At 53.8% G+C, this 21,717-nt stretch overlaps 1 protein-coding gene and 2 long non-coding RNA genes across 4 annotated transcripts in view; 2 read left to right on the top strand and 1 right to left on the bottom strand.

The window, feature by feature from the left end:
* Window positions 1-21,717, top strand: part of SPTAN1 (spectrin alpha, non-erythrocytic 1) — a gene marked incomplete at its 5' end in the record, with an annotated part of 87,457 nt that overhangs the window by 45,096 nt on the left and 20,644 nt on the right. Inside the window, 6 exons of the mRNA XM_083484533.1 lie at window positions 113-272; window positions 1,627-1,703; window positions 4,310-4,519; window positions 9,474-9,770; window positions 15,175-15,305; window positions 19,424-19,486. Coding sequence (XP_083340659.1) covers window positions 113-272; window positions 1,627-1,703; window positions 4,310-4,519; window positions 9,474-9,770; window positions 15,175-15,305; window positions 19,424-19,486 — 938 coding nt within the window. The remainder of the gene's footprint in view (window positions 1-112; window positions 273-1,626; window positions 1,704-4,309; window positions 4,520-9,473; window positions 9,771-15,174; window positions 15,306-19,423; window positions 19,487-21,717) is intronic.
* Window positions 10,289-13,578, top strand: LOC310698143. Of its 2 annotated transcripts, none has more exons than XR_014521356.1 (3): window positions 10,289-10,351; window positions 11,571-11,614; window positions 13,306-13,578. It is a non-coding gene; the product is annotated as an uncharacterized lncRNA (long non-coding RNA). The 2 variants fall into 2 exon arrangements; XR_014521357.1 differs by lacking the exon at window positions 10,289-10,351 and adding an exon at window positions 10,985-11,117.
* LOC310698142 lies at window positions 17,479-18,297 on the bottom strand. The gene is made up of 3 exons (XR_014521355.1): window positions 18,165-18,297; window positions 17,943-18,085; window positions 17,479-17,617 (listed from the first exon to the last, which is right to left on the bottom strand). It is a non-coding gene; the product is annotated as an uncharacterized lncRNA (long non-coding RNA).

Raw genomic sequence — 21,717 nt, 5'->3', positions numbered from 1 at the left:
TATATTATATTATATTATATTATATTATATTATATTATATTATATTATATTATATTATATTATATTATTACAGAAATTTAATTCAATTTTCTTTCATTCCTCCTCCCTCCAGAACAACCACCACGAGGAGAACATCACCGCCAAGATGGCCGGCCTGCGCTCCAAAGTGGCCGACCTGGAGAGGGCGGCCTCCCAGCGCAAGGCCAAACTGGACGAGAACTCCGCCTTCCTCCAGTTCAACTGGAAGGCCGACGTGGTGGAGTCCTGGATCGGTAGGGGGCGGCCCCCCGGGGGGCGGGTTGGAGGGGTGGGGTTAGGGGGCGGGGATAGGGTTGGGTTAGGGTTAGGGGTTAGGGATAGGGTTGGGTTAGGGGTCAGGGTTAGGGTTGGGTTAGGGTTAGGGGTCAGGGTTAGGGTTAGGGGTCAGGGATAGGGTTGGGTTAGGGTTAGGGGTCAGGGATAGGGTTGGGTTAGGGTTAGGGGTCAGGGTTAGGGGTCAGGGATAGGGTTGGGTTGGGTTAGGGTTAGGAATAGGGTTAGGGGGCAGTGCTAGGGGTTAGGGGGCAGTGCTAGGGTTGGGTTAGGGTTAGGAGTGGGGTTAGGAGTGGGGTTAGGGGTTAGGGTTAGGGGTCAGGGATAGGGTTGGGTTAGGGTTAGGAATAGGGTTAGGGGTCAGGGATAGGGTTAGGGGTCAGGGATAGGGTTAGGGGTCAGGGATAGGGTTGGGTTAGGGTGGGGAATAGGGTTAGGGGTCAGGGATAGGGTTAGGGGTCAGGGATAGGGTTAGGGGTCAGGGATAGGGTTGGGTTAGGGTGGGGAATAGGGTTAGGGGGCAGGGTTAGGGGGCAGTGCTAGGGTTGGGTTAGGGTTAGGGGTCAGGGATAGGGTTGGGTTAGGTTAGGAATAGGGTTAGGGGTCAGGATTAGGGTTAGGGTTAGGGGTCAGGGATAGGGTTAGGGGTCAGGGATAGGGTTAGGGGTCAGGAATGGGGTTGGGTTAGGGTTAGGGTGGGGAATAGGGTTAGGGGCAGGGTTAGGGGGCAGTGCTAGGGTTGGGTTAGGGGTCAGGGTTAGGGTTGGGTTAGGGTTAGAGGTCAGGGATAAGGTTGGGTTAGGGTTAGGAATAGGGTTAGGGGTCAGGGATAAGGTTGGGTTAGGGTTAGGGGTCAGGGATAGGGGTCAGGGATAGGGTTGGGTTAGGGTTAGGAATGGGGTTAGGGGGCAGGGTTAGGGGGCAGTGCTAGGGTTGGGTTAGGGGTCAGTGCTAGGGTTGGGTTAGGGGTCAGTGCTAGTTGTGGGTCAGGGGTCAGTGCTAGGTGTGGGTCAGGGTTAGGGGTCAAGGTTAGGGGTCAGTGCTAGGGTTGGGTTCGGGGTCAATGCTAGGTGTGGGTCAGGGTTAGGGGTCAAGGTTAGGGGTCAGTGCTAGGGTTGGGTCAGCGGTCAATGCTAGGTGTGGGTCAGGGTTAGGGGTCAAGGTTAGGGGTCAGTGCTAGGGTTGGGTTAGGGGTCAATGCTAGGTGTGGGTCAGAGCTAGGGCTCAAGGTTAGGGGTCAGCGCTAGGGTTGGCTTAGGGGTCAGTGCTGCCCCGAACTAACCCCGCCCCACTTCTCTGCCCCACATATCCTAGGGGAGAAAGAGAACAGCCTCAAGACGGACGATTACGGCCGGGATTTGTCTTCTGTCCAGACGCTGCTGACCAAACAGGTGACCCCCAACCCTGACCCCTAAGTGGGGGGCGGAGCTTCTTGCCCCACAGAACTCCCATCCCGCTCTTCAGAGCCTCCCGCCCCACACCATCCTGACCCCTGCCCCACTTTCTCTGCCCCCCAACCAGGAGACCTTTGACGCCGGACTTTTGAACCCCCGCCCCACAGAATTCTCCCCACATAATCCCAACCCGTGCCCAAGGAATTCCAACCCGCGCCCCACAGAATTGGCCCCACAGAATTCCAACCCGCGCCCCACACAATTCTCCCCACATAATCCCAACCCGCGCCCAAGGAATTCCAACCAGCGCCCCACACAATTCTCCCCACAGAATTCCAGCCCGCGCCCCACAGAATTTGAACCTCTGCCCCACTTTTTCTGCCCCCCAACCAGGAGACCTTTGACGCCGGCCTTTTGAACCTGCGCCCCAAGGAATTCCAACCCGCGCCCCACAGAATTCCAACCCGCGCCCCACAGAATTGGCCCCACAGAATTCCAAGCCGCGCCCCACAGAATTTGAATCTCTGCCCCCCAACCTCCACCCCCTGATCCCTCAATCCCACTGGGCGGAGCTTCCTGCCCCCCAGAATTCCATCCCGTTCTTCAGAGCCTCCCGCCCCACACAATCCGAACCCTTGCCCCCCTTTTCTGCCCCCCAACCAGGAAACCTTCACTCCCCTTTTCTGCCCCCCAACCAGTAAACCTTTGCTCCCCTGACCCCAATCCGGGTGGGCAGGGCTTCATGCCCCACAGAATCCCACCCCGCTCTTCAGAGCCTCCCGCCCCACACCATCCTAACCCCTGCCCCACTTTTCTGCCCCCCAACCAGGAAACCTTCACTCCCCTGACCCCTCAATCCCGCTCTTCAGAGCCTCCCGCCCCACACAATCCTGTTCAGAGCCTCCCGCCCCACACCACCCTAACCCCTGCCCCACTTTCTGCCCCCCAACCAGGAAACCCGGACTCTCCTCCCTCAATCCGCGTGGGCGGAGCCGGACCCCTTGATCCGGGTGGGCGGAGCCTCCCGCCCCACACAATTCCAACCCGCGCCCCACACAATTCCAACCCGCGCCCCACAGAATTCTCCCCACACCATCCTAACCCCTGCCCCACTTTCTCTGCCCCCCAACCAGGAAACCTTCAACCCCTGACCCCTCCCCTGAAGGGCGGACCTTCTCACCCCACACAATTCCAACCCGCGCCCCACACCATCCTGACCCCTGCCCCACTTTTTCTGCCCCCCAACCAGGAAACCCGGACTCTCCTCCCTCAATCCGTGTGGGCGGAGCCGAACCCCTTGATCCGGGTGGGCGGAACCTCCCGCCCCACAGAATTCCAACCCGCGCCCCACAGACTTCTCCCCACGTCATCCGAACCCGCGCCCCACAGAATTCTCCCCACACAACACGAACCCGCGCCCCACACCATCCTAACCCCTAACCCCTCAATCCCGCTGGGCGGAGCTTCCTGCCCCACAGAACCCCACCCTGCTCTTCCGAGCCTCCCGCCCCACACCATCCTAACCCCTGCCCCACTTTCTCTGCCCCCCAACCAGGAAACCTTCGAGGCCTGACCCTGACCCCAATCCGGCAGGGTGGGCCGAGCTTCCTGCCCCACACCACTCCACCCCCTGACCCCTCAATCCCGATGGGCGGAGCCTCCCGCCCCACACAATCCGAAACCCTAACCCCTCAATCCGGGTGGGCGGAGCTTCTTGCCCCACAGGATTTGAACCCACTCCCCTGACCCCAATCTGGGAGGGCGGAGCTTCCTGCCCCACGCAATCTGAACCCGCTCCCCTGCCCCCTCCCCTGATGGGCGGAGCTTCCTGCCCCACAGGATTCCAACCCCTGACCCCTCAGTCTGGGTGGGCGGAGCTTCCTGCCCCACAGGATTCAAATCTCCTCCCCTGACCCCTCCCTCAATCTGGGTGGGCGGAGCTTGCCCCACACAATTCAAACCCGCGCCCCACAGAATTCTCCCCACATGACCCGAACCCCTGTCCTGCCCCACTTTCTCTGCCCCCCAACCAGGAAACCTTTGACGCCGGCCTTTTGAACCCGCGCCCCAAGGAATTCCAACCCGCGCCCCACAGAATGGGCCCCACAGAATTCCAACCCGCGCCCCACAGAATTCTCCCCACTTAACCCCAACCCGCGCCCCACGGAATTCCAGCCCGCGCCCCACAGAATTCCAACCCGCGCCCCATAGAATTGGCCCCACAGAATTCCAACCCGCGCCCCACAGAATTGGCCCCACAGAATTCCAACCCGTGCCCCACAGAATTCTCCCCACACAACACGAACCCGCGCCCCACAGAATTGGCCCCACAGAATTCCAACCCGCGCCCCACAGAATTTGAACCCCTGCCCCACTTTCTCTGCCCCCCAACCAGGAAACCTTCACTCCCATTCATTCGCCCCACTGAATTCGAACCCACGCCCCACAGAATTCACCCCACAGAATTCCAACCCGCGCCCCACACCATCTTAACCCCTGCCCCACATTTTGATGCTGGCCTTTTGAACCCACGCCCCAAGGAATCCCAACCCGCGCCCCACACCGCCCTAACCCCTGCCCCACACTTTCTGCCCCCCAACCAGGAGACCTTTGACGCCGGCCTCCAGGCCTTCCAGCAGGAAGGGATCTCCAACATCGCCGCCTTGAAGGAGCAGCTATTGGCCGCCCGCCACGTCCAATCGAAAGCCATCGAGGCCAGACACGCCTCCCTGACGAAGCGCTGGAACCAATTGCTGGCCGGCTCCGCCTCCCGGAAGAAGAAGCTGCTGGAAGCCCAGGAGCACTTCCGGAAGGTGGGCGGGGCTTCCGTGGGGCAGGGGGGGAAGGGGGCAGGTTGGGACCCATAGGAAAGAGAAGGAGAAGCTACTGGAAGGTGGGCGGGGCTTCCGTGGGGCAGGGGGGAGAAAGGGGGCAGGTTGGGACCTGTAGGAAATGGAAAGGGGGCGGGGCTTCCGTGGGGCAGGGAGGAGAAAGGGGGCAGGTTGGGACCCGTAGGAAGTGGAAAGGGGGTGGGGCTTCTGCGGGGAGAAAAAGGGGGCAGGACCCATAGAAAAAAGGGGCAGGACCCATAGGAAAGAGAAGAAGCCCAGGAACGCTTCCGGATGGTGGGCGGAGCTTCCATGGGGCAGGCTAGGACCCATAGGAAATGGGAGAGGAAGCTTCCGGAAGGTGGGCAGGGCTTCAGTGGGGCAGAGAAAGGGGACACGCCTCCCTGACGAAGCGCTGGAACCAATTGCTGGCCGGCTCCGCCTCCCGGAAGAAGAAGCTGCTGGAGGCCCAGGAGCACTTCCGGAAGGTGGGCGGGGCTTCCGTGGGGCAGGGGGGGACCCACAGGAAATGGGTTGGGGGGAAGGGGTGGGGCTTCGGCGGGGGGCAGAGAAAGGGGGCAAGTCGGGACCCATAGAAGAAGCAGGAACACTTCTGGAAGGTGGGCGGGGCTTCCGTGGGGCAGGGGGAAAGGGGGCAGGTTGGGACCCATAGGAAATAGAAAGGGGGCGGGGCTTCCGTGGGGAGAAAAAGGGGCAGCTTGGGACCCATAGGAAATGGAAAGGGGCGGGGCTTCAGTGGGGAGGGAAAGGGGGCAGGACCCATAGAAAAAAGGGGGTAGGACCCATAGGAAAAAGGGGGCAGGACACATTGAAAAAAGGGGGTAGGACCCATAGGGAAAAGGGGGTAGGACCCATTGGAAAAAGGGGGTAGGACCCATAGGAAAGAGAAGAAGCGCCTGGAAGCCCAGGAGCGCTTCCGGAAGGTGGGCGGGGCTTCCGTGGGGCAGAGAAAGGGGTGGGGCATCAGTGGGGAGGAAAAATGGGCAGGTTGTGGGCGGGGCTTCAGTGGGGAGGAAAAAGGGGGCAGGTCGGGACCCATAGGGAATAGAAGTAGCTTCCGGAAGGTGGGTGGAGCTTCAGTGGGGCAGTGGGGAGAAAAAGGGGGCAGGCTGGGACCCGTAGGAAGTGGAAAGGGGGCGGGGCTTCCGTGGGGCAGGCTGGGACCCATAGGAAATGGAAAGGGGGTGGGGCTTCCGTGGGGAGAAAAAGGGGGCAGGTCGGGACCCATAGGAAATGAAAAGGGGGCGGGGCTTCCATGGGGAGGAAAAGAGGTGGGGCTTCAGTGGGGAGAAAAAGGGGGCAGGTCGGGACCCAAAGGAAATTAAAAGGGGGCGGGGCTTCCATGGGGAGGAAAAGAGGTGGGGCTTCAGTGGGGAGGGAAAGGGGGCAAGTCGGGACCCATAGAAGAAGCTTCTGGAAGCTCAGGAATGCTTCCAGAAGGTGGGCAGGGCTTCCGTGGGGCAAGCTGAGACCCATAGTAAGGGGAGGAGGAGCTTCCGGAAGGTGGGCGGGGCTTCAGTGGGGCAGAGAAAGGGGTGGGGCTTCATTGGGGAGAAAAAGGGGACACGCCTCCCTGATGAAGCGCTGGAACCAATTGCTGGCCGGCTCCGCCTCCCGGAAGAAGAAGCTGCTGGAAGCCCAGGAGCACTTCCGGAAGGTGGGCGGGGCTTCCGTGGGGCAGGGGAGAAGAGGGAAAGGGGGCAGGACCCATAGGAAAAAGGGGGTAGGACCCATCGGAAATAGAAGAAGCGCCTGGAAGCCCAGGAGCACTTCCGGAAGGTGGGCGGGGCTTCCGTGGGGCAGGCTGGGAACCATTGTACGGGGAGGAGGAGCTTCCAGAAGGGGGGCGGGGCTTCCGTGGGGCAGAGAAAGGGGGCAGGTTGGGACCCATAGGAAAGAGGAGAAGCTTCTGAAAGCTTCCGGAAGGTGGGTGGGGCTTCCGTGGGGCAGGCTGGGACCCATAGTAAGGGGAGGAGCTGCTTCTGGGGGTGGGCGGGGCTTCCGTGGGGCAGGCTGGGACTCATCGTAAGGGGAGGAGGAGCTTCCGGAGGGTGGGTGGGGCTTCCGTGGGGCAGGGGGAAAGGGGGCAGGTCGGGACCCGTAGGAAATGAAAAGGGGGCGGGGCTTCCGTGGGGAGAAAAAGGGGGCAGGACCCATAGAAAAAAGAGGGTAGGACCCATAGGTAAGAGAAAAAGTGTCTGGAAGCCCAGGAGCACTTCCGGAAGGTGGGCGGGGCTTCCGTGGGTCAGGCTGGGACCCATCGTAAGGGGAGGAGGAGCTTCTGGAAGGTGGGCGGGGCTTCCGTGGGGCAGGGGGGAGAAAGGGGGCAGGTTGGGACCCATAGGAAAGAGGAGAAGCTTCCGGAAGGTGGGCGGGGCTTCCGTGGGGCAGGGGGGGAAGGGGGCAGGTTGGGACCCATAGGAAAGAGGAGAAGCTTCCGGAAGGTGGGCGGGGCTTCTGTGGGGCAGGGGGGGAGGAAGGGGGCAGGTTGGGACCCATAGGAAAGAGAAGCTTCCGGAAGGTGGGCGGGGCTTCCGTGGGGCAGAGAAAGGAGGCAGGTTGTGGGCGGGGCTTCAGTGGGGAGGAAAAGGGGCAGGCTGTGGGTGGGGCTTCAGTGGGGAGGAAAAAGGGGGCAGGTCGGGACCCATAGAAGAAGCTTCTGGAAGCTCAGGAACGCTTCCGGAAGGTGGGCGGGGCTTCCATGGGGCAGGCTGGGGCCCGTAGGAAACGGAAAGGGGGCGGGGCTTCAGTGGGGAGAAAAAGGGGGCAGGTTGGGACCCATAGGAAATGGAATGGGGGCGGGGGTTCAGTGGGGAGAAAAAGGGGGCAGGTTTTGACCCATTGGAAGTGGAAAGGGGGCGGGGCTTCTGTGGGGAGGAAAAGAGGTGGGGCATCAGTGGGGAGAAGGGGGCAGGTCGGGACCCATAGGAAATGAAAAGGGGGCGGGGCTTCCATGGGGAGGAAAAGAGGTGGGGCTTCAGTGGGGAGAAAAAGGGGGCAGGTTGGGACCCATAGGAAATGGAAAAGGGGCGGGGCTTCCGTGGGGAGGAAAAGGGGCGGGGCTTCAGTGGGGAGAAAAAGGGGGCAGGTTGGGACCCATAGGAAATAGAATGGGGGCAGGGCTTCTGTGGGGAGAAAAAGGCGCGAGGCTTCAGTGGGGAAAAAAGGGCAGGTTAGGACCCATAGAAAATAGAAAGGGGTGGGGCTTCAGTGGGGAGAAAAAGGGGGCAGGTCGGGACCCATAGGAGATAGAAGAATAAAAAGCTTCTGGAAGCTCAGGAACGCTTCCGGAAGGTGGGCGGGGCTTCAGTGGGGCAGAGAAAGGGGTGGGGCTTCATTGGGGAGAAAAAGGGGACACGCCTCCCTGACGAAGCGCTGGAACCAATTGCTGGCTGGCTCCGCCTCCCGGAAGAAGAAGCTGCTGGAAGCCCAGGAGCACTTCCGGAAGGTGGGCGGGGCTTCCGTGGGGCAGGGGGGAGAAAAGGGGGGCAGGTTGGGACCCGTCGGAAACGGAAAGGGAGCAGGGCTTCAGCAGGGAGGAAAAGGGGGGCAAGGTGGGACCCATAGGAAAGAGAAGAAGCTTCCGGAAGGTGGGCGGGGCTTCCGTGGGGCAGGCTGGGACCCGTAGGAAATGGAAAGGGGGCGGGGCTTCAGTGGGGAGAAAAGGGGCAAGCTGTGGGCGGGGCTTCAGTGGGGAGAAAAAATGGGCAGGTTGTGGGTGGGGCTTCAGTGGGGAGGAAAAAGGGGGCAGGCCGGGACCCATCGGAAAGAGAAGCTTCCGGAAGGTGGGGGGGGCTTCCGTGGGGCAGAGAAAGGGGGCAGGTTGTGGGAGGGGCTTCAGTGGGGAGGAAAAGGCACAGGTTGTGGGTTCGGCTTCAGTGGGGAGGAAAAAAGGGGGCGTGGGGAGAAAAAGGGGGCAGGTCGGGACCCATAGAAGAAGCTTCTGGAAGCTCAGAAACACTTCCGGAAGGTGGGCGGGGCTTCCGTGGGGCAAGCTGGGACCCATAGGAAATGGAAAGGGGGCAGGGCTTCAGTGGGGAGAAAAAGGGGGCAGGTCAGGACCCATAGAAGAAGCTTCTGGAAGCTCAGGAACACTTCCAGAAGGTAGCCGGGGCTTCTGTGGGGCAGGCTGGGACCCATAGGAAATGGAAAGGGGGCAGGGCTTCAGTGGGGAGAAAAAGGGGGCAGGTTGGGACCCATAGGAAATAGAAGAAGCTACTGGAAGGTGGGCAGGGCTTCAGTGGGGAGAAAAGGGGGCAGGTTGCGGGCAGAGAAAGAGGGTGGGGCTTCAGTGGGGCAGAGAAAGGGGTGGGGCAGAGAAAGGGGTGGTGCTTCAGGGTGGAGAAAAGTGGGGCAGGTTGGGGCAGAGTAAGGGGGCAGGGCTTCAGTGGGGAGAAAAAGGGGGCAAGTCGGGACCCATAGAAGAAGCAGCAGCAGCATTTATTTATTATTATTGTTATTATTATTATTTCATACTGATATTATTATTTCATACTGTTATTATTATCAGCATCAATTATCTATTATTATTATTATTATTATTATTATTATTATTATTATTATATTTCATACTATTATTACTATCAGCATCAATTATATTATTATTATTGTTATTATCAGCATTATTATTATTATTATTATTATTATTATTATTATTATTAGCATCATTTATTATTATTATTATTATTATTATTATTATTATTATTTCATACTGTTATTATTATCAACATCAATTATTATTATTATTATTATTATTATTATCATTATCATCATTTTTTATTATTATTATTATTATTATTATACATTATTACTATCATCATCAATTATTTTATTATTGTTATTATCTTCACCATCGTCATCATTAATAATTATTAACCACTTATTAATCTCATTATTCCCATTATTCCCCGCTTCCCAGGTGGAAGATCTCTTCCTCACCTTCGCCAAGAAGGCCTCCGCCTTCAACAGCTGGTTCGAGAACGCGGAGGAGGATCTAACGGATCCCGTCCGCTGCAACTCGCTGGAGGAGATCCGGGCGCTGAGGGAGGCGCACGACGCCTTCCGATCCTCCCTAAGCTCCGCCCAGGCCGACTTCAACCAATTGGCCGAGCTGGAGCGGCAGATCCGGAGCTTCCGGGTGGCTTCCAACCCCTACACTTGGTTCACCATGGAGGCGCTGGAGGAGACCTGGCGGAACCTGCAGAAGATCATCAAGGTCAGTGGATCCCCCCAGATCCCCATCCTGGTTAAAGGTTCTAGACTGTTCTAGGAAGTTCTGGAAAGTTTGAGAAGGTTCTAGACTCCTGGGAATCCCCAGGTTATGGAAAGGTCTAGACCTGGCGGACCCTGCAGAAGATCATCAAGGTGAGTGGATCCCACATTCTAGGCTGTTCTGGAAAGTTCCAGAAGCTTCTAGGAGGTTCTAGACCCCCCAGGATCCCCCAGGATCCCCTTCCCTGTCGAAGGTTAGAGGCTGTTTTGGCGGAACCTGCAGAAGATCCTCAAGGTGAGTGGATCTCCCCCCGGGGATCCCCAAATTGAAAAGTTAGAGGCCATTCTATCGAGTTTCAGAAGGTTCTGGAAGGTTCTAGATTCTGGGTAGGTTCCGGTGGCCTCGAACCCATACACTGGAAGGTTCTCGACTCCCCAGGATCCCCCGGGATCCCCTTCCCTGTCGAAAGTTAGAGGTTGTTTTGGCGGAACCTGCAGAAGATCATCAAGGTTAGTGGATCCCCAGATCCCCTTCCCTGTCGGAGGTTCTAGGCTGTTCTAGGAAGTTCTGGAAAGTTTGAGAAGGTTCTAGACTCCCGGGAATCCCCCAAGTTCTGGGAAGTTCTAGACCTGGCGGAACCTTCAGAAAATCATCAAGGTAGCGGATCACCCCAGATCCCCATCCTGGTTGAAAGTTCTAAGCCGTTCTAGAAAGTTTTGGAAAGTTTGGGAAAGTTCTAGAAGGTTCTAGACCTGGTGGAATCTCCAGAAGCTCATGAAGGTAGTGGATTCCCCCAGGATCCCCAAATCTGGAAGTTAGAGACCATTCTAGACCATTCTGGAAGGTTCTATAAGGTTCTAGACTCCCCGAATCCCCTTTCAGTCGCAGAGCCAAGTTTGAGAGGGGGTTCCGGATCTTTCCGGGTCGTTCCGCGCCTCCCTAAGCTCCGCCCAGGCCGACTTCAACCAATTGGCCGAGCTGGAGCGGCAGATCCGGAGTTTCCGGGTGGCTTCCAACCCGTACACTTGGTTCACCATGGAGGCGCTGGAGGAGACCTGGCGGAACCTGCAGAAGATCATCAAGGTGAGTGGATCCCGCCTTCGAGGCTGTTCTGGAAGGTTCTAGAGCCCCCAGGATCCCCCAGGATCCCCTTCCCTGTCAAAAGTTAGAGCTTCCGGGTGGCTTCCAACCCCTACACTTGGTTCACCATGGAGGCGCTGGAGGAGACCTGGCGGAACCTGCAGAAGATCATCAAGGTGAGTGGATCACCCCAGATCCCCTTCCTTGTTAAAGGTTCTAGACTGTTCTGGAAAGTTTCGGAAGGTTCCAGGAGGTTCTTGAAGGTTCTAGGTTCCCTTCTGGGGGGGCTGGCAGAACCTCCAGAAGATCATTGAGGTAGTGGATCCCACATTCTAGGCTGTTCTGGAAGTTCTAGACTGCCCAGGATCCCCTTCCCTGTCAAAAGTTAGAGGCTGTGGTTCACCATGGGGGAGCATCAAGGTAGTGGATCCCACGTTCTAGGCTGTTCTGGGAGGTTCTCGACTCCCCCGGGATCCCCTTCCCTGTTGAAAGACAGAGGCTGTTTTGGCGGAATCTGCAGAAGATCATCAAGGTAGTGGATCCCACATTCTAGGCTGCTCTGGAAGGTTCTAGACCCCCCAGGATCCCCTTCCCTGTCAAAAGTTAGAGGCTGTTTTGGCGGAACCTGCAGAAGATCATCAAGGTGAGTGGATCCCACATTCTAGGCTGTTTTAGAAAGTTTCAGGAAGGTTCTAGGTTCCCTTCTGGGTGGCCGGCTTCTAGGTTCCCTTCTGGGTGGCTGGCAGAACCTCCAGAAGATCATCAAGGTAGTGGATCACCCCAGATCCCCATCCTTGTTAAAGGTTCTAGACTGTTCTGGAAGGTTTTGGAAGGTTCCAGGAGGTTATTGAAGGTTCTAGGTTCCCTTCTGGGGGGACTGGCAGAACCTCCAGAAGATCATTGAGGTAGTGGATCCCACATTCCAGGCTGTTCTGGAAGGTTCTAGAGCCCCCAGGATCCCCCAGGATCCCCTTCCCTGTTGAAAGTTAGAGCTTCCGGGTGGCTTCCAACCCTTACACTTGGTTCACCATGGAGGTGCTGGAGGAGACCTGGCGGAACCTGCAGAAGATCATCAAGGTGAGCGGATCACCCCAGATCCCCATCCTGGTGGAAAGTTCTAGGCCGTTCTCGAGAGTTTTGGAAAGTTCTGGAAGGTTCTATAAGGTTCTAGACTCCCCGAATCCCCTTTCCTTTTGCGGAACCTGCAGAAGATCATCAAGGTAGCGGATCACCCCAGATCCCCATCCTGGTGGAAAGTTCTAGGCCGTTCTCGAAAGTTTTGGAAAGTTCTGGAAGGTTCTATAAGGTTCTAGACTCCCCAAATCCCCATTCCTTTTGCGGAACCTGCAGAAGATCATCAAGGTAGCGGATCACCCCAGATCCCCATCCTGGTTGAAAGTTCTAAGCCGTTCTAGAAAGTTTTGGAAAGTTTTGGAAAGTTCTAGAAGGTTCTAGACCTGGCGGAACCTGCAGAAGATCAAGATGGTGGATCCCAGATCCCATTCCTGGTTAAAGGTTCTAGACTGTTCTAGGAAGTTCTGGAAAGTTTGAGAAGGTTCTAGACTCCCGGGAATACCCAGGTTCTGTAAGATTCTAGACCTGGCGGACCCTGCAGAAGATCATCAAGGTAGTGGATCCCACATTCTAGGCTGTTCTGGAAAGTCCCGGGAGCTTCTGGAAGGTTCTAGACTCCCCGGGATCCCCCAGGATCCCCTTCCCTGTCGAAGGTTAGAGGCTGTTTTGGCGGAACCTGCAGAAGATCCTCAAGGTGAGTGGATCTCCCCCCGGGGATCCCCAAGTTCAAAAGTTAGAGGCCGTTCTATAAAGTTTCAGGAGGTTCTGGAAGGTTCTAGATTCTGGGTAGGTTCCGGTGGCCTCCTGGGTTCCAGAACTTCCAGAAGATCATCAAGGTAGTGGATCCCGCATTCTAGGCTGCTCTGGAAGGTTCTAGACTCCCCAGGATCCCCTTCCCTGTCGAAAGTTAGGGACTTTTGGCGGAACCTGCAGAAGGTCATCAAGGTTAGTGGATCCCACGTTCTAGGCTGTTCTAGAAAGTCCCGGAAGCTTATGGAAGGTTCTAGACTCCCCAGGATCCCCTTCCCTGTCGAAGGTTAGAGGCTGTTTTGGCGGAACCTGCAGAAGATCATCAAGGTAGCGGATCACCCCAGACCCCCATCCTGGTTGAAAGTTCTAGGCCGTTCTAGAAAGTTTCGGAAAGTTTTGGAAAGTTCTAGAAGGTTCTAGACCTGGCGGAACCTGCAGAAGATCATCAAGCTAGACTCCCCAGGATCCCCTTCCCTGTCGAAAGATAGAGGCTGTTTTGGCAGAACCTCCAGAAGATCATTGAGGTAGTGGATCCCACATTCTAGGCTGTTCTGGAAGGTTCTAGACCCCCCAGGATCCCCTTCCCTGTCGAAAGTTAGAGGTTGTTTTGCGGAACCTGCAGAAGATCATCAAGGTAGTGGATCCCACATTCTAGGCTGTTCTAGGAAGTTTCAGGAAGGTTCTAGGTTCCTTTCTGGGTGGCTGGCAGAACCTCCAGAAGATCATCAAGGGGGTGGATCCCCAGATCCCCTTCCCTGTCCGAGGTTCTAGGCTGTTCTAAAAAGTTCTGAAAAGTTTGAGAAGGTTCTAGACTCCCGGGAATACCCAGGTTCTGGGAAGTTTCAGACCTGGCGGAACCTGCAGAGGATCATCAAGGTAGCGGATCCCAGATCCCCCTTCCTTGTTAAAGGTTCTAGACTGTTCTGGAACATTTCAGAAGGTTATAGACTCCCGGGAATACCCAGGTTCTGGGAAGTTCCAGACCTGGCGAAGCCTGCAGAAGATCATCAAGGTAGCGGATCCCCAGATCCCCATCCTGGTTGAAAGTTCTAGGCCGTTCTAGGAAGTTTTGGAAAGTTCTAGAAGGTTCTAGACCTGGCAGAACCTGCAGAAGATCATCAAGGTGAGAGGATCACCCCAGATCCCCATCCTGGTTGAAAGTTCTAGGCCGTTCTAGAAAGTTTTGGAAAGTTCTGGAAAGTTCTAGAAGGTTCTAGACCTGGCGGAACCTCCAGAAGCTCGTGAAGGTAGTGGATTCCCCCAGGATCTCCAAATCTGGAAGTTAGAGACCATTCTGGAAGGTTCTGGAAGGTTCTAGACGCCCCGAATCCCCATTCCTTTTGAATGTTCTAGGCTGTTTCCAGGCTAGAGTGTTTATGAAAGATCTGGAAAGTTTCAGAAGGTTCTAGGATGTTCTAGGCTCTCAGTGAATCCCCAAATCCCCTTCCCTCTTGAAAGTTCTAGGTTCTTCCAGAAGTTTCCCCAGGAATCCCCTTCCCTGTTGAAAGTTAGAGGCTGTTCTAGAAAATTTGGGAATGTCTCGGAAAGTTCTGGAAGGTTCTAGGCTCCCCGGGAATCCCCCAATCTCCTTTCCCTGTTGAAAGTAGAAAATCCTGGAATGTCTCGGGAAGTTCCGGAAGGTTCTAGGCTCCCCGGGAACCCCCAGATCTCCTTTCCCTGTCGGAAGCTAGAGGCTGCTCTGGAAAGTTCCAGAAGGTTCCGGAAGGTTATGGACTTCCCGGGAATCCCCGAATCCCCTACCTGTCGGAGGTTAGAGACTGTTCTACACAGTTCTGGAGGTTCTAGAAGGTTTTACACTCCCTGGGAATCCCCAAATCCACTTCCCTGTTGAAAGTTCTAGGCTGTTCTGGAAAGTTCTGGAAAGTTCTAGGTTCTAGACTCCTCGGAATCCCCGAACTTCCTTCCCCGTTGGAAGTTAGAGGCTGTTCTAGACACGTTCTGGAATGTCTTGGAAAGTCCCAGAAGGTCTGGAAGGGTCTAGACTCCCCGGGAATCCCCAGATCCCTTCCCTGCTGAAAGTTCTAGGCTGTTCTACAACATGATGGAAAGTTCTGGAATGTTATAGACTCGGAAGTCGCAGAGGCAAGGTTCCGGAACGTTCCCGCAACGGACACCCCAATCCCCTTCCCTGTTGGAAGAGACTGTTCTGGAAGGTTCTAGATCCCCGGGAACCCCCGAATCCTGCCAGAAGTTCCAGGCTGTTCTGGAAAGTTTCGGAAATTTCCAGAAGGTTCTAGACTCCCCGGAACCCCCTCCCCTGTTGAATGGCAGGGGTTCCGGATGGTCCCGGCGGCATTATTACTACTAGTATGATCCTTCTTATTCCCCCGCCCACCTGGCTGAGAGACAGCCGCTGCTCCAACCGATCCCCGCCCAACCCGATTCTTCCGCCCGGTTGGATCATTCCGATCATGTGATAATAATCCCGATAATTGGATATTAATCCCGATAATTGGATAATTGTCGTTAATTACCCCCCCAGGAGCGGGAGCTGGAACTGCAGAAGGAGCAGCGGCGCCAGGAGGAGAACGACAAGCTGCGCCAGGAGTTTGCCCAGCACGCCAACGCCTTCCACCAGTGGATCCAGGAAACCAGGTGCGTGGAGTACTGGTAGTAGTAGTAGTAGTAGTAGTGGTGGTGGTGGTAGTAATCATCATCATCATCATCATCATCATCATCATCATCAGTGGATCCAGGAAACCAGGTGGTGGTGGTAGTAGTAGTAGTAGTAGTAATCATTATCTGATAGTAATCATTATCTGATAGTAGTAGTAGTAGTAGTGGCAGCAGTAGTAGTGGCAGTAGTAGTAATAGTGGTGGTAATAATCATTATAAGTGGATCCAGGAAACCAGGTGCGTGGAGTACTGGTAGTAGTAGTAGTAGTGGTGGTGGTGGTGGTGGTAGTAATCATCATCATCATCATCATCATCATCATCAGTGGATCCAGGAAACCAGGTGGTGGTGGTAGTAGTAGTAGTAATCATTATCTGATAGTAATCATTATCTGATAGTAGTAGTAGTAGTGGCAGCAGCAGCAGTAGTAGTGGCAGTAGTAGTAATAGTGGTGGTAATAATCATTATAAGTGGATCCAGGAAACCAGGTGCGTGGAGTACTGGTAGTAGTAGTGGTGGTGGTGGTGGTGGTGGTGGTAGTAATCATCATCATCATCATCATCATCAGTGGATCCAGGAAACCAGGTGGTGGTGGTAGTAGTAGTAGTAGTAGTAATCATTATCTGATAGTAATCATTATCTGATAGTAGTAGTAGTAGTGGCAGCAGCAGCAGTAGTAGTGGCAGTAGTAGTAATAGTGGTGGTAATAATCATTATAATAAGTGGATCCAGGAAACCAGGTGCGTGGAGTACTGATAGTAATAGTAGTAGTGGTGGTGGTGGTGTGGTGGTAGTAGTAGTAGTAATAATAATAATCATCATAAGTGGATCCAGGAAACCAGGTGCGTGGAGTGCTGATAGTAGTAGTAGTAGTGGCAGTAGTAGTAGTAGTAGTAATCATTATCATAAGTGGATCCAGGAAACCAGGTGCGTGGAGTACTGATAGTAATAGTAGTAGTAGTAGTAGTAGTGGCAGTAGTAGTAGTGGTGGTGGTGGTAATAATCATTATCATAAGTGGATCCAGAAAACCAGGTGCCGCCGCTCGATTTATTAGTATTTTTACGTGGAGTAATGGTAGTAGTAGTAGCAGCAGCAGCAGTAGTAGTAGTAACAGCAGTAGTAGTAGTGGCAGTAGTAATAGTGGTAGTAATCATCATCAGTGGATTCAGGAAACAAGGTGCCCTCCATTTTTTATTATTATTGCATGGAATAGTAGTAGTAACAGTAGTAGTAGTAGTGGTGGTGGTGGTAGTAGTAGTAGTAATCATCTTCACCATCAGTGGATCCAGGAAACCAGGTGCCGCCGCTCAATTAGTATTTTTGTGTGGAGTACTGATAGTAGTAGTAGTGGCAGTAGTAGTAGTAGTAATAGTGGTAGTAATCAGCATCACCAGTGGATCCAGGAAACCAGGTGCCGCCGCTCGATTTATTAGTATGTTTGCGTGGAGTACTGATACTAATAGTAGTACTAATAGTAGCAGCAGCAACAACACTAATACTAATAATACTAATAGTAGCAGCAACAACAACAGTAGTAATAATAATAATAGTAACAGTAACAATAGTGGTGGTGGTGGTAGCAGAAGCTACCACTACTGTTACTACTGTTATTATTACTATTGCTGCTATAGTAGTAGTAGCAGCAACAGTAGTAGTAGTAGTAGTAGTAACAGAAACAGTAACAGTAACAGTAGCAATAACAATAGTGGTGCTAGCAGAAGTTACCACCGCTATTGTTACTTTTTCTGTTGTTATTACTATTGCTGCTACTACTACTACTACTACCACTACTACTCTACTACTACTACTACTACTACTACTACTACTACTACTACTACTACTGTTGTTATTTCCGCCAACCCTTGGCTAATGTGACTTTTCTTTCTCTCCTCTCCCCCCCGGAACGTTACTCCCTGCTACTCGAACCCTCGGCCAGGACCTACCTACTCGACGGGTGAGTACCTAATACTCCTTGTTCTCCTCCCCAAAGCCGCGTCTTGTGCTCCGCCCCGCTTTGCTCGTGACGTCGGCGTCTTGCCCCGTCTGCATAGTAATTGCCCCATCCTCATAGTAATTGCCCCATTTGCATAGTAATTGCCCCATCTGCGTAGTAATTGCCCCATTTGCATAGCAATTTACATAGTTATTGCCCCGTCGGCCTAGTAATTGCCCCACATGCCCATGTATTGCCCCATTTGCATATCTATTTACATACTTATTGCCACATGCCCAGGTATTGCCCCGCCTACGGAGGTATTGCCCCATTGACCTAGGTATTGCCCCATTGACCTAGATAATTCCCCCACTGACCTCATTATTGCCCCATTGACCTAGATAATTGCCCCATTGCCTTAGATGTTGCCCCATTGCCCTAGATATTGCCCCGCCTGCCTAGCTATTGCCCCCCTTACAATAATTCTTGCCCCGCCTACCCAGCTATTGCCCCCTTGACCCCCAAATTGCCCCATTGCCCTAGATAATTGCCCCATTGCCCTAGATAATTGCCCCATTGCCCTAGATATTGCCCCACCTGCCTAGCTATTGCCCTCCTTCCAATAATTCTTGCCCCGCCTACCCAGCTATTCCCCCCTTGACCCCCAAATTGCCCCATTGCCCTAGATATTGCCCCATTGACCTAGATAATTGCCCCATTGCCCTAGATATTGCCCCATTGCCCTAGATATTGCCCCACCTGCCTAGCTATTGCCCTCCTTACAATAACTATTGCCCCGCCTACCCAGGTATTGCCCCCTTGACCTAGATAATTGCCCCATTGATCTAGATATTGCCCCACCTGCCTAGCTATTGCCCTCCTTACGATAATTATTGCCCCGCCTATCCAGCTATTGCCCTTGACGCCCAAATTGCCCCATTGCCCTAGATAATTGCCCCATTGCCCAAGATATTGCCCCATTGACCTAGATAATTGCCCCATTGACCTAGATAATTGCCCCATTGACCTAGATAATTGCCCCATTGCCCTAGATATTGCCCTAGATATTGCCCCGCCTGCCTAGCTATTGCCCCCCTTACAAGAATTCTTGCCCCGCCTACCCAGCTATTGCCCCATTGACCTAGATAATTGCCCTAGATAATTGCCCCATTGCCCTAGATAATTGCCCCACTGACCTCATTATTGCCCCACTGACCTAATTGCCCCAATGCCCTCATTATTGCCCCATTGACCTAGGTATTGCCCCATTGACCTAGGTATTGCCCCATTGACCTAGATATTGCCCCATTGACTTAGGTATTGCCCCATTGCCCTAGATATTGCCCCATTGCCCTAGATAATTGCCCCATTGCCCTAGAGAATTGCCCCATTGACCTAGATAATTGCCCCATTGCCCTAGATATTGCCCCACCTGCCTAGCTATTGCCCTCCTTACAATAATTATTGCCCTGCCTACCCAGCTATTGCCCCCTTGACCCCCAAATTGCCCCATTGCCCTAGATAATTGCCCCATTGCCCTAGATATTGCCCCACCTGCCTAGCTATTGCCCCCTTACAAGAATTCTTGCCCCGCCTACCCAGCTATTGCCCCCTTGACCCCCAAATTGCCCCACCTGCACAGGTATTGCCCCCTTGACCCCCCAATTGCCCCATTGCCCTAGATATTGCCCCACCTGCCCAGGTATTGCCCCATTGCCATAGATAATTGCCCTATTGCCCTAGATATTGCCCCATTGACCTAGATAATTGCCCTATTGCCCTAGATATTGCCCCACCTGCCCAGGTATTCCCCCATTGCCCTAGATAATTGCCCCATTGCCCGAGATATTGCCCCATTGCCCTAGATATTGCCCCACCTGCCTAGCTATTGCCCCCCTTACAAGAATTCTTGCCCCGCCTACCCAGCTATTGCCCCCTTGACCCCCAAATTGCCCCATTGCCCTAGATATTGCCCCATTGCCCTAGATAATTGCCCCATTGCCCTAGATAATTGCCCCATTGACCTACATAATTGCCCCAACACCCTCATAATTGCCCCACTGACCTACATAATTGCCCCACTGACCTCATGATTGCTCCGCCCCCTCGTCCTGTCTGCCCTGCCCCCCAGAAACCCCCAATTCTACCCCCAAATTCACCCCACATTTCTTTCCTCCGCCTAGCATTGCCTACCGGCGAGTCATTCGCGTCTTTCAGTACCAAGTCGGGGAAGATCTTTCCGGAAGGTTCCGTTCCTCTTTTCCTTTTCCCTTTATTCCTCTTTTCCTTTTCCCTTCTCTCACTTCCTGTTTCTTTCTTTCGTTCCTCCGTTTGGTTTTTCCGTTTCCCCCCCGCTTTTCCTCCCCCCCCAAAAAAACGGCACGTTCCCGATTAATTCCCAAGGCTGGCTTTTTTTTTGTGGCGCCGGACTAACGCTCACACGTCAAGGGGGTTCTAGATCGGGCCGCTCGTTGCACAGAGGTTCTAGATCGGGCCGTCCGGTTCGCGGGGTTCTAGACCGAACCGTCAGGTTTTTGGGCGGGTTTTGGATCGAACCATCTGTTCTTGCGGAAGGCTCCAGAACAAACCGTTTGTGGAGGTTCTAGATCAAACCGCCGGTTTTGCGAGGGTTCTAGATCAGACGGTCAGGTTTGGGCGGGTTCTGGATCGAGCCTTCCGCTCTTGCGGAAGGCTCTGGAACGAGCCATTGCGAAGCGGGTCCTTCGTTTGTGGGGGTTCTAGATCAAACCGCCTGTTTGCGAGGGTTCTAGACCAGACCGTTTGTGTTTTGGTCGGGTTCTAGATCGAGCCGTCCACTCCTCGGAAGGTTCTGGACCGGACCGTTGCGAGCCGAGCCGTTCGTTTGCGAAGGTTCTAGATCGAGCTGCCAGTTTCGTAGGGGTTCTAGATCGGACTGTTAGGTTTTGGGTAGGTTTTAGATCGAGCCGTCCGCTCTTGCGAAAGGTTCTAGACCAAACCAGTCGTTTTGCGATGGTTGCGAACTGAGCCATTCGTTTTGCGATGGTTCTAGATCAAACCCCTAGATTCACGCATGTTCTAGATCAGGCCACTAGTTGTTACACAGGTCCCAAACCAAGCCAGTCACTTTGCGAAGGTTCTAGATCAGGATCTTGGCTCTCGCAAAGGATCTGAACCAAGCCGCTCGATTTCGCAAAGGTTCTGAATCAAACCGTCAGTTTTGCAAAGGTTCTAGATCAAACCATTGGCATTTGCACAGGTTTCAAACCAAGCCAGTCGCTTTTCAAATGTTCTAGATCAGGATATTAGTTCCCGCAAAGGATCCAAACCAAGCCACTTGATTTTGCAAAGGTTCTGGATCGAACTGTCATTTTTGCAAAGGTTCTAGATCGAACCCCCAGCTTTGCAAAGGTTCGAATTGAACCGCTAGTTTTGCGAAGGTTCTAGATCAGGCCATCAGTTTTGCGGAGGTTCTAGACTAGTCATTTTTGTTTCAAGCCAAGCAAGTCGCTTTGTGGAGGTTCTAGATCAGGATATTAGTTCCCGCAAAGGATCCAAACCAAGCCACTTGATCTTGCAAAGGTTCTGGATCGAGCCATCATTTTTGTGAAGGTTCTAGATCGAACCCTCAGCTTTGCAAAGGTTCCAAATTGAACCGCTGGTTTTGCGAAGGTTCTAGATCAAACCATCGGTTTTGCGGGGGTTCTAGACCAGTCGTTTTGGTTTCAAGCCAAGCAGGTCACTTTGCGGAGGTTCTAGATCAGGGTCTTAGCTCTCGCAACGGATCTAGACCAAGCCGCTCGATTTTGCAAAGGTTCTGGATCAGGCCGTCGGTTTTGCAAAGGCTCTAGATCAAACCCCTAGCTTCACGCATGTTCTAGATCAAACCACTAGTTTTTGCACGGGTTTCAAACCATGTCAGTCGCTTTGCGAAGGTTCTAGATCGGTATCTTAGCTCTCGCAATGGATCTAAACCAAGCTGCTCGATTTTGCAAAGGTTCCGGATCAAACCCCTTGTTTCGTACATGTTCTAGATCAAACCACTAGTTTTCGCGTGGGTTTCAAACCAAGCCGGTTCTAGATCGGGATCCTAGCTCTCACAAAGGATCTAAACCCAGCCGCTCGATTTTGCAAAGGTTCTAGATCAGGATCTTAGCTCTCGCAAAGGATCCAAACCAAGCCACTCGATTTTGTGAAGGTTCTAGATCAAACCCCAAGCTCCACACATGTTCTAGATCAAACCGCTAGTTTTCGCGCAGGTCTCAAACCAAGCCAGCCGCTTTGCGGAGGTTCTAGATCTGCACCCTCGTTCTCGCAAAGGATCTGAACCAAGCCGCTCGATTTTGCGAAGGTTCTAGATCAAACTGCCTCGTTTTCACGCAGGTTCTAGATCAAGCCGCCTCGTTTTTCGCGCAGGTTCCGAACCCAGCCACTCGCTTTGCCAAAGGCTCTAGAACCCGGCACCTCACGCGTGGCGTGTGTGGGGCACGGCGGGGGG

Source organism: Podarcis liolepis, assembly GCF_965112155.1.
Source record: "Podarcis liolepis genome assembly, chromosome: Z".
NCBI lineage: Eukaryota > Metazoa > Chordata > Lepidosauria > Squamata > Lacertidae > Podarcis > Podarcis liolepis.
The sequence above is the reverse complement of the archived record's forward strand: the minus strand, read 5'-3'. Positions and strand labels throughout refer to the sequence as shown.